Genomic DNA, 11,712 nt, shown 5'->3' with positions numbered 1-11,712 from the left:
ATGTTGTCTGTTTATGATTCCCTGCAACTGTAAACATGTTTAAAGACAACTCTACGGAAGTTATGTTGTCTGTTTATGATTCCCTGCAACTGTAAACATGTTTAAAGACAACTCTACGGAAGTTATGTTGTCTGTTTATGATTCCATGCAACTGTAAACATGTTTAAAGACAACTCTACGGAAGTTATGTTGTCTGTTTATGATTCCCTGCAACTGTAAACATGTCTAAAGACAACTCTACGGAAGTTATGTTGTCTGTTTATGATTCCCTGCAACTGTAAACATGTTTAAAGACAACTCTACGGAAGTTATGCTGTCTGTTTATGATTCCATGCAACTGTAAACATGTTTAAAGACAACTCTACGGAAGTTATGCTGTCTGTTTATGATTCCATGCAACTGTAAACATGTTTCTTTCTCATGAATTAAGCCACTAAAAAGACTTTCCAGACAGAAGACTTATTTAAACCTTGGGTCGTCATATTTGACGAATTCATAATCGTCCATACAGTCTTATTCTTTGTGGGTAACCCCGTTTAAAGAATGAATAATGTACTTTTGATCTAATTAAATACTGGGTTAATTTTCTTTTTCCGATCAAAAGAAAAAGTTATTTATTTTCTTCTCTCACCAAAGCTATTAATTACTGGGTTAATTTTCTTTTCCGATCAAAAGAAAAAGTTATTTATTTTCTTCTCTCACCAAAGCTATAAACAATGAACTTTTATAATTAGATCCATTTATATAATTCTTATCTTTATCTACCATAATCATGAAACATCAAAAACTTTTTTTCACGCTAATAATGTCAATCTATATATAAATTTGAAAACTAAAAAGTTTCATGAATTGCTTATAATTTTTATCTCAAGTGTAGACCAACCAAAGGAATTTTAAAAAAAGAACAATAATAAAGTTTAGAACAAATTGAAATTCTGTTGCATTTTAGCTTTTCATCTTGGTTGCTTTAATCATGAAAAGACCCCAGGTTAGCACACCAAAAAGTATCCTTATTCTAAGCTAACAAAATGTATATAACAGATGTAATCTAGCAAAAGGTGTATATTTGATTTAACCGATTGGGCCTGTACATTTGAGATAAAGGATTTGAGTCTTTGTCACAAACCCTGATTATCTAATTCCAAAATTTTTGCAACCCATTATCGTAGACCATAGATATTCTATTAGATCAAATAATCTAAGTTTGATCATAGGGTCAAAAGATTAAAGGTATACACTATCAGACAGGAAAGATTTTTGGATTAGAAAAGAAATTGAGTCTTTGTCTCAAACTCTGAATTTCTAATCACTATACCTTTGGAACCAAAATGTTGCAGACCTTAGATATTTCTAACTATGAATTCTATTAGATCAAATATTCTGAGTTTGAAATATCAAAGGTTTACAACATCGACTTCTAAAGATATTGAGGTTTAAATATTTGATTTTGTTCCAAAGACTCAATTCCTTTCACAATAGTTTGAAATCTGACATGTTTTCTATCAAAACTTATCGCATTGTAAAGCTCTTACGGAGACAAATTTGTATGAACTTATTTAACTATGATCCAAAATTGAAACTTTTAGAGGAGAGAGGTCACAAAATCGCACCAGTGATAAATTTGACCTTCTTCTAATGTCTAATAGGGGAGTCAGGACTTAGAATTTGACAATAAAGGAAGTAACTGGTTAAAAGAAAGCAACTTAACAGTAAAAGAAAGTAACTAAACAATAAAAGTAAGTAACTGAGCAATTAAAGTAAGTAACTGACAAATAAATTAGGTAACAGAACAATTAAAGATAGTAACTGAACAATTAAAGAAAGTAACTGAAAAATCAAAGAAAGTAACTGAACAATTAAAGTAAGTAACTGAACAATTAAAGTAAGTAACTGAACAATTAAAGTAAGTAACTGAACAATTAAAGTAAGTAACTGAACAATTAAAGTAAGTAACTGAACAATTAAAGTAAGTAACTGAACAATTAAAGTAAGTAACTGAACAATTAAAGTAAGTAACTGAACAATTAAAGTAAGTAACTGAACAATTAAAGTAAGTTACTGAACAATTAAAGTAAGTAACTGAACAATTAAAGTAAGTTACTGAACAATAAAAAACGTATATATTGTATTAGAAAATAATGGAACTTTTATGAAAAGAAACTTAAAAGAATTTTTCCAAACAAAAAAGCGTTGAATCAGTCTTCAGCCTTGAAATAAAATAAATGTTCCATAAAGCTGAAAGAACTTATATTTCATGAAAAACAATTTCTTTAAAAGTATCCAAGAGAAGAAAACAAATAATGTATAGCACAGAAGCTAAAATATATTTGCAAAGAAATAAAATTCCTCCGAGCAATATTTTAGTATTATTTTAGCATAAACTACAGGGTGACCCACAAACATGAGAAGACTGCAAGAAATTAATTCAGTTTCTTTTCTTACATATATACTGTTAATTTAAATCTGTTCTTCCCAAGGGTTAACATTGAAGAAAGCAGTGTTCTTCAATTAAAAACAAAAACAAAAATGTTTAAAATTTTGAAAGCCTTTCATACACTTTAGTGGACAAATTTTCCAAATGTACACAGTTCCTACCCTGACCTATGTACGCTGTACAGGTCCTACACAATGTGCATAGTTCCAACCTAGCCTATGTACGCTGTATAGGTCCTACACAATGTACATAGTTCCAACCTGGCCTATGTACAGGTCCCACACAATTTAAAGAGCCTTTACATGGCTTATGTACAGGTCCTAAACAAAGTACATAGCTCCTACCTGGCTTATGTACAGATCCCATTTCCACACAATGTACAAAGTTCCTCCTATACCTGGCCTATGTACAGGTCCCACACAATGTGTCGCTGCTCTGCACTCTGGTACAAGCGTCATGTTTAAAAACCCAAACCTGAAAGAATATATACAAATGCNAAGAGAACATGTTCACAATTAATTTAGAAGATGGGCGCGAAGCGCCCTCTAAGGCTAGTAGTTATAAATAACCTAAAAACTCAAAAATGAGAAAAATGAAAATACATCTTATCTAATATAAGATGCACTAAGCTAGAGAAAAAACTTTTAGTTTTTGTATATAATGTCAAAATAAACAAGATTGAAAATTCAACCTTTGGATGATTAAACTTTTATGTTGTTAATCCCAGGAGAAAAAACTAATCTGCATCTTCTGATGATTAATTCCTGAAGTTCTGGCTAATCAGAAGCTAGAAAATATCGACTCTTAGCCAATGAGAGATCTTAAAGTACAAATCAGCTGTTTAAAGTACAAATCAGCTGTTTAAAGTAAAAATCAGCTGTTTCCCCCGATTACACTAATTTGCAATTTCTAAATGCAGTAGTCGGCGATTCTCCGTAAGAGTTCTCAGTATGTTTAATTCATGTAAATGTTATTTATATAAATGCGTTAGTAGTCAGCAAGTTAAAATATAGACTCGTAATTTAAATAAAAGGTTTTATCTCAAGGGTAAATTAACAACCATATTCTTTCAGCCCTTTTAAAACTGATTGTTTTACTGTCGAAAACAGAATAAATTATAAAGACAAAGAGCATTTGCTCGGCGTTTATGTCAATACAACGCAGACAGCTTTTCTATTCAAGTTTAATTTCTAACAAACTTTTTAAAGATTACAAGTTTACAAGTAAACAAACAGAAAATGTAATTTGAAAATTTGACAGCTTCTCTTTGTTTCTATGTTTTATATGTAGCCATAATATTTGAAAGCTTGGTAGTCATCTAAAATTGAAATCGAAAGATGTCTTCATTGTATTGATATATACGACAACGACTGTAAAAAAGTTCCGACCGATATCCTTAAAATACCTGTCACACTCTGCAATAAATCGTCTTCTATTGGTCCTTGTATCCAGTACCCTCCCCTGGGATATATATAGATGAATATCAGGACTCGGGACATGTATCACACTCCCCCCCCTCCTCTATAATAGACAAAAATATCCCAATCGTATCTATTTTTATTTAAGAAATGTAAACATTTGATATAGTTAAATATTATATCCATCTGACTAACTATACCTGTGTGCATGTGTACATGACACCAACCATCTGACTAACATACCTGTGTGCATGTGTACATGATCCGACCATCTGACTGTACAACAGGATCTCCAAATCCAAAAATGTACGGAACATTCTAGTAACATAATGTAAACGTAATATGAACTTATGTTTTGCATGAAGCATTCTGCATAGAAAAATAAACTATTACTCATGTTTTCAGATTTCTTCTTTCAAAAAAAACATTTTTAAATTATTCATTTTAAAAATAAGTGATATATGGCTTTTCAGAAATTAGGTGCACTTTAAAAATCAGATTCAATTAGTCTGTCAATATACAGGGTGAGTAAAAAAAAAAGTGTGATTCGCGGCGCCTGATGCAAAATTGTACCTTTTTTTGTGCAACTCTCCTGTATGGTGTTTTTTCAATATTTTTTGAAAATTTATAATTTTTTTGGTACTTCTCCCTAGGCTTAGTACGTCAATATAATTCACCAAAACCATACTGCAGTCCTTCAATTATCATACGGGAAAATTTTCATCTTTCTAAACATCCCAACGAATGATTTGACAGGTTCTTTATAATTTTTTTGGTACTTCAATGGCCCAAAAAAAAATCCGCGAACCTTTTTTTCTCTCAAAATCAAAAGTTCAGAAAAACAAAAATGTGTAAATAAATTGTTTCTATCGAAATCTATAATTTTAAAAAGATTGAATCTGCAGAATCTCAAAAAATTTGCAAAATTGTAATTAGAAAATTCGCAGTTTTCAGTTCTGGTATGATTTTTACGGAAAAATTGTTTTCCAATGGTTCTTAAGGTTTCAACTGAACAGCGTATATTTAATACTTTAGAATATACTAAGAAGAAAGGAACTAGAGAATTTGAATAACTTTTCCTTCAAAATTAGACCAGAGCTAAAAATTGCAAATTTTCTTATAACAATTTTGCGATTTTTTTGTGATTCTTTGATTCAATCTTCAAAAAATTTTAGATTTCGATAGAAATATTTTTTACACACATTTTTGCTTTTCTGAACTTTTGATTTTGAGGGAGAAAAAGGTTCGCGGATTTTTTTTTGGGCCATTGGAGTACCAAAAAAATTTCAAATTTTTAAAACTATTGAAAAAACACCATGCAGGAGAGTTGCACAAAAACAGGTGCAATTTTGCACCAGCCGCCGCAAATCACACTTTTTTTTGACTCACCCTGTATATAATTTTGTTTAAAGACAATTTTCTCGAATTCTTAATTACTAAAAATATAAATGATTTACCCCACAAATCAAGTTCTTTTCCGGTAGATTTTCTATTGGCTGAACAGCTGATCTATCCGCCATTTTGTCTTCTGATTCCGCCATATTGGTTGGTTCTAGGTTTTGTCTGATCTTGTTCTGGTTAATCCTGCTCAGACTGATCTGATTCTTGTTAAAGATTCTGTTTTTAGAATTCTGATTATTAAAATTTGCGAATAAACGATTTGCGCCAAGGATATTTGTTCTAAGGAGGTCTGTGCCAGGTTCTAGGGTTCCTTCCGTCTAAAAATAGAGATAGATAGATATATAGATAGATATTAACAAATAAATATTATATTAAAAAAGCTAAAAAATATAAATATATATTTACCAAGCAAAGTCTGAGTATGCAATTATTTGTCTCAAAACTGAAAAAAATCATAAAAAATATAAGATTGACAAACTTTTTCTGTTACAGGGAGATTCATAACATCTGGAATAGAAAAGCTACTGTTAGAATCAAGTTAGGATTTCAAAAAGTTCATAGAACACGAAATTCAACATTTGTGCAGTGTACACAGACCCAATACCTTTCTCCAGTACACATTCTACCTTCTCCAGAGGGCATTGGAGCTGTACAGGATCTAGAAATAGAGATGGTACAGGGTAACCCACAAGGAATGAGACTTCAGAGACGATTTCCTGATTACTGTAAACTTGTTTCTTTTTTGCCTGATCATTGATTAAGCCATAAAAAGATTATATTCAAGGTGAAGACTTAATTTAACCCCGGAGTCGTTAAATTTCAAAAGTTTGAGGTCGTCTTTACAGTCCTATATTTTTTGGGCAACCCTGTATATCTTAAACAACAACAAAAAGTAGTTGCATGGACTAGGTAAATTGATACAAAGGTAAAAGCTCTCATGCAAAAATTAATAAGAGTTTTGCCAATTATCTTCTAAAATGCAAAGATAAAATCGAGTATTTCTACTTTTAAATGTACTCGATTAGGGTTATAAAACGTTTGAATGAGTCAGTAAGGAAATCGCAAAGGCCATGCCATTGCAGCGTCTTGCTAATTGATGCATTTGTTTTACAGCAGCCTGGATCTATGTGAGGCATATATCTAGTTTAATACACTTCTCAATAGAGAATCCGATATTAAACTGTCTTCATTTAAATTCATTTAAATTTCATTTTTTATCTTAACGATGTTGCTTGTCTTCATCTTATTAGCGTTCTTATTTTTTGTCATTTGCAGCTGAAATACAGACACCAGTGTGTCAAAATGAAAATTACAAGGTATCCCAGTTTAAACATTGAACATGATTTAGGTGAAATAAAGCTCTGTTTACTGTTTAAAGGATGCTAAACCGTGTACCTGTAAAATATCTATTAGTTATTCTTTTCTTTTCATTATTAATTTTTATGAAAAATAAATAAATATAACGAGGGAGGGAGTCCAGAGTTCCTCAAATAGTAATCACCGCCACCCAAATCTGTTTTGCGGCGAGCGTGCTCGTCAATTGGTAATCTCCACCACCTCAAATAGTAATCAGCCCAAAAAGCATAACATTAAATCGTTTATTCCTTAGAAATAAGACCATATTGACCTCTTTTAATGGCCCTATGGTGTACAATATTGTTAAAGCTTTCTTTATCGCTCCTTAGTTTCGAAAATAAATCTATAAATATGCCACACGAAGTGCTAGAAATATATTACGTTTTTTAGTTTCAAGTTTCGCTTTAAGAATGCGGCATTTTCCTCTGAATGTTGTTTTAAACTCCTTATATAGAGAGGAAACATTAACCCATTATTAGTGGACTAAATACTTCATTTTCAGTGGGATGAGACTAATTTTTCAAAATTTTATGTTCTTTCTATGCATATAATTAGTTTTGTTGTAGATGTTGAACTCGAGTAGGCGAATACAAAAATTTAAGCACTGTAAAGGTTTTTTGAAAATATCTTTTAAATGGAGATGGATATTACTTTGCGTGGGATGAGATAATTTTTAGTAAACAGGCAGCCCGACCATTTTTGTATCTTGACGCCAATCATGAAATGCAGTCATTATAGTGGCAAATTGGATCTAAGATTCGGCTAAAATGAACTGTGCCTTGATTTTCAGTTTTTGTTGACCAAACAAATCTGAAAATAATTTGAAAATTTAGTTTAAGTCAACCCCGATGGATGTCGAAAATTGTGTTAAAAGTGCATGAAATTCAAATCACAGAAAACAAAATTTGACGGTGATTACTAATTAAGGTGGTAGAGATTACCAATTGAGGAGCGCGCTTGCCGCAAAACAGATTTTGGTGGCGGTGATTACTATTTGAGGAACTCTGGACTCCCTCCCTCATATAACTAAATACCTTAGTCGTCTTTGTTCTCCTTTGCCGCAAGTTGTGCTGCACTGAGACCATCTACCCCACGTGCTCCAGCCGCCATCGACAGGAGGACAATCTAGTAACAAACAGCTTTTAAGTATTAAGTATTAACCATATTCTTTTCGTTTTTGAACATAACTCAAAAAGTATTGGTCTAAANATACTTGATCAGACAAAGCTTTTAAAGGTTCTCTTGTAAATAGAGTATTGTCATATTAACATGGAGGGTCGATTGAAATTATGCAAACTATCCCTTTAGATGAACTGTAAACACAAATTAAAATTTTCTCAAGTCTGTGGAATAGGAAGACGACATTAAAGTAATAATTAAATGTATTTAATGGTTTTACAAAGTAAATAGTTTTACTAGTAACTTATATATTTACTTATTAAGTGAAATGGGTCTGTTTACATTGCACAATTACTGTTTTTTTTAACTTCATTGAACTATTTAAAGTCATTACTTTAGTCTAAAAAACGACTTCCTATTTCAGAGTTTCATGATTCTCGCCAGGTTGTAAAGATATAGAGATTAGAAAACTAGAGTGTTCTATTTCTTTGAGATTTCAACCTTTGTCACATATTATTTTTAAAATTAATGTTATTCATTAATCCTAAAAATCTGTATTAAACCTTTCATTAAAACTCTAACCATAATAGTTAGTGGAGGGGGGAGGGGGTGGGTTTCAATGTCTCCCCCCCCCCTCCCCCATCTTCCCAGTTTTTTAAGGTTAAACATAGAGTAATAAAACGAAGAGGTGAAGCTTAGCTCAGATGTACACAACCGACCTGTCTATTAATTAATTAATAGAGTGGTCGGTTGTATACATCACAATATGTTTACGTATCTCACGCTGTACACTTGTATATAGAGTGATAGTATTTCTAAGAGGGATTTTATGGAATTGACCAATTTTTAGCTTTTCTTTTTTTATTTAAAGAGTATTCGATGATGTTGACTGCAAACATTTGACAATTTTTAAATTTGTAGGTTTTCAGTTCATGAGCAAAAAGTTATGTCAAAAATGTTAAGTTTCTAGGGCATAAATTTAACTTAAAACATTCTTATTTCAAACATTTTTATTGTTTCTTCTCTTCAACTCTTTATCATAGACATAAAAGTGTATGCAGGGTTACCCACAAAAGATGAAACAACGATGACGACCTGGAGTTCTTAACCCAACATGTACTTATGTAAACCGTGCTCGACAAATATATATATATTGTTTTTATGTCATTGTCTGATTAAAATAAAAAATTTAAATATTTGAAATAATTGAAAACATATGCTGAAGGATTCGATAATGAATTAATTACTAAAATTATAGAAACGCTATAAAATAATAATCAATGTCGCCTATTTTTGCATAATTTTGCATATTTTTGTAAAACTTTATATTCAAAATAAAACTTTATATGTACAGTGATAGGCGATTATAACAATACAAAGAAGACGACTTTCGATTTTAATTTTGATTAATATCAAGTTGTAAAACAGCATGGAGAGACATAAACATAGAAGTCACGAGAAGCTGTTAATTAAAAATACCTTGTGATTTAAAAAAAGCTTGTTATTATTAATATATAACCGTCTACCACTGCATATATATATATATAAAAGATGAGTACCATTTGACATTTTTACTGAAAATGATGAGAATTTTTTTTATTTCATAATTTTCAGAGATTTTCTATTTAAATTATTAATTTGTTTGTGCAGAACGAATATTTTTCTAACATTTTTTTAACTTACTGAAGGGCGCGGCCTTGCCCGTGGATATAAAATAAAAAATTTAAAATATCTTGAAAAAAAGAAATTGAAAGATTCGATTTTTATTTAGCCTATGTCACCTCCAGGCTACGCATGAGTGTCCACAAAAAATGTCAGCCCGTTCGGTCCAGCTGTTTGGCCGGCTATTGGGAACATGTATACGAATGTCTTGTTTTATTTCATAGATTTAGAATTGTTCTATTTTTGTTTAGCTCACCTAGACCTGGATCCAACACCGCAGGTTTTGGAACAGTATCCCCATCTAGAAGAAAATTGAGAAAAATTATAATTTTTTTTAAACAAAGGTAATCTAGAAATATAGTTAAAAACAAGAGCAATTTTGAAATCAAACTGATCAAATTGGTTCTAAAAGTTTAATACAATTTTTCAAAAAATTTGAAAAAGCTTCAATTAGGGTAGGTTGGATTAAACAACAAAGTTTCCAAAAGAAATATTGTTCAAATATTTTTGGAAAAAAAGCTCTGTTGTCTGCTGGTATTAATCTTAGCTTCATATTGCTATATAATTTATCAGCAAGCCTTAAAATAGGTTTGATGTATTTTTTTTGTTTTCTTTGATTGAATTTCATATTTAAAAAAAATCCAAGTTACGGAGTCTAAATTTTGTCTAAATTCGTCCTTCGGGTTCTACGATTTTTTTGCAAGAACAATTCATCCTTTTTGGGGTTTATTGCATACACCCAAAGAAAGCATGAAACCAAGAGCTGAAGCCAAATATAGAATAAAAAAGTACCTTGTCCATGTACTCCAAACACCATCTACTGGGCAAACTTCCTAACAAGAAAAAAAGCGAGTAAATGAAAATTGTGAAATGAAATGTTTAAAATTAAATCTCAATTTTCTCTTCATTTCAAAAATGGAATGCTGTAGAAGCAGGAATCTGAGAGTCCGTCTCTACCCTTCAACTTGAACAGATCTACTCTTCGATATAAATATCTGTTTATTAAATATATACCAAATAAACTATATATTGGAATTGTTCATACTCTCTAAAATGCCATATTTACGCCAAAACCCTGGAAATCAAGAATCTGTGAGCTATCCATGTTTATTTCTTTAGAAATGATAAAATTATAGATTGATAACAATGAGTTGGGAGAGTTGGGATTCATGCGTGCAGAGACAATAAAGAGAAATAAAGGAATTGTGTTCAAGTTAAAGAAGAAAACAAGGAAATCTTCCACATTAATGATCACGCAGCAGTTTAAAGGGTACCGTTGTGAATTGGGTTTGGCCCTCTGCAAATAAAATTACAAGGACAGATTGACCTCGAGAAGTATAAAAACGAATTCATTGACCTTTTTAAATAACAAGTTCATATTGTCCATGGTGTTGTACAATGTTCAGCTTTTATACAGTCTGCATAAGATATCTATTCTAATGTATCGAGAGTTTTTATTCTAATCAGGTGATAAGAACTGGAAACTTTTGCGTTGGATACTCTTAGATCCCTTGATTCCGATATCTACTTTAGGCACTTTTAATTTTATGATCTATTAAAAAAAGACTTTGCCTTTCCATATCTTATTAAGTTATATTAGTTGTTCCTCTCCTGATTAAAGCTCCCTTCAACCTCTTATCGACTGGGTACAATTACGATGCGGGATATTATGTCGAATAAAGGTTAACTGAATATGCAGATTAAGAAAAGATTTCGCAATCCCTAATACAAGAGATCCCAGCTGAGGTAAACTTACATCAATACACTCTTCTACTTCTTCCGAGTCATTTCCGCACTTTCTTCCTCCGTACTCAGCTTCAGCAGCTATCTTTCTGGTTCTCTTTCTAAATTATAATTCATTTGAACACAATTGCTCCTCAAATTTTGTATTTAATGAGTGTGATGATGATGATGCATGATGATGATGATGATGATGATGATGATGATGATGATGATTACCTGATTCCTCTGCCGCATGACATAGAGCATTTAGACCAGTATCCCCATGGTTCCCATTCACAATTAATACTGCAAAGGTTGGTAACACAGTCCTAATACATATAAATAAGCAAGGAGATATTGAATAGAAGGAGGCCGGGCGATAGGGTTTCCGTACACTTTGCTGTGACGTTTTTGGACTGCTGAAGAACTAGTTTTTGCGTAACAACAATAACAAAGGCAGTCGATCTGATGTAAACAAACATGAGTTAGTAAACTTTGAAAGTAATATTAAATCTTGTTAAAAAAAGAATGAAAAAGTTAAGGATTTATTACAGAGACATTTTCAATAAAATTCAAGGTTATCCTGCCTCCCCCCCCCCC

General features: G+C 31.6%; 1 protein-coding gene and 1 long non-coding RNA gene across 2 annotated transcripts in view; both read right to left on the bottom strand.

Moving 5' to 3' along the window:
• The window catches only part of LOC111711703 (uncharacterized), a 14,471-nt gene extending 5,174 nt beyond the window's left edge, over window positions 1–9,297 (bottom strand). Inside the window, exons 1-8 of the mRNA XM_023486113.1 lie at window positions 9,288–9,297; window positions 7,644–7,734; window positions 5,858–5,911; window positions 5,659–5,695; window positions 5,310–5,570; window positions 4,096–4,170; window positions 3,840–3,895; window positions 2,832–2,908 (exon numbers count right to left, since the gene is read on the bottom strand). Of these exons, the coding sequence (XP_023341881.1) occupies window positions 2,832–2,908; window positions 3,840–3,895; window positions 4,096–4,170; window positions 5,310–5,570; window positions 5,659–5,695; window positions 5,858–5,911; window positions 7,644–7,734; window positions 9,288–9,297 (661 nt within the window). The remainder of the gene's footprint in view (window positions 1–2,831; window positions 2,909–3,839; window positions 3,896–4,095; window positions 4,171–5,309; window positions 5,571–5,658; window positions 5,696–5,857; window positions 5,912–7,643; window positions 7,735–9,287) is intronic.
• A 337-nt stretch (window positions 9,298–9,634) lies between these two features.
• LOC111711882 (uncharacterized) lies at window positions 9,635–11,478 on the bottom strand. The gene is made up of 4 exons (XR_002767337.1): window positions 11,350–11,478; window positions 11,147–11,234; window positions 10,183–10,223; window positions 9,635–9,691 (listed from the first exon to the last, which is right to left on the bottom strand). It is a non-coding gene; the product is annotated as an uncharacterized LOC111711882 (long non-coding RNA).
• Window positions 11,479–11,712: the final 234 nt, after the last annotated feature.

Source organism: Eurytemora carolleeae, unplaced genomic scaffold (genome assembly GCF_000591075.1).
Source record: "Eurytemora carolleeae unplaced genomic scaffold, Eaff_2.0 scaffold15, whole genome shotgun sequence".
NCBI classification, from domain to species: domain Eukaryota; kingdom Metazoa; phylum Arthropoda; class Copepoda; order Calanoida; family Temoridae; genus Eurytemora; species Eurytemora carolleeae.
This window is presented reverse-complemented; position numbering and strand designations above follow the sequence as displayed.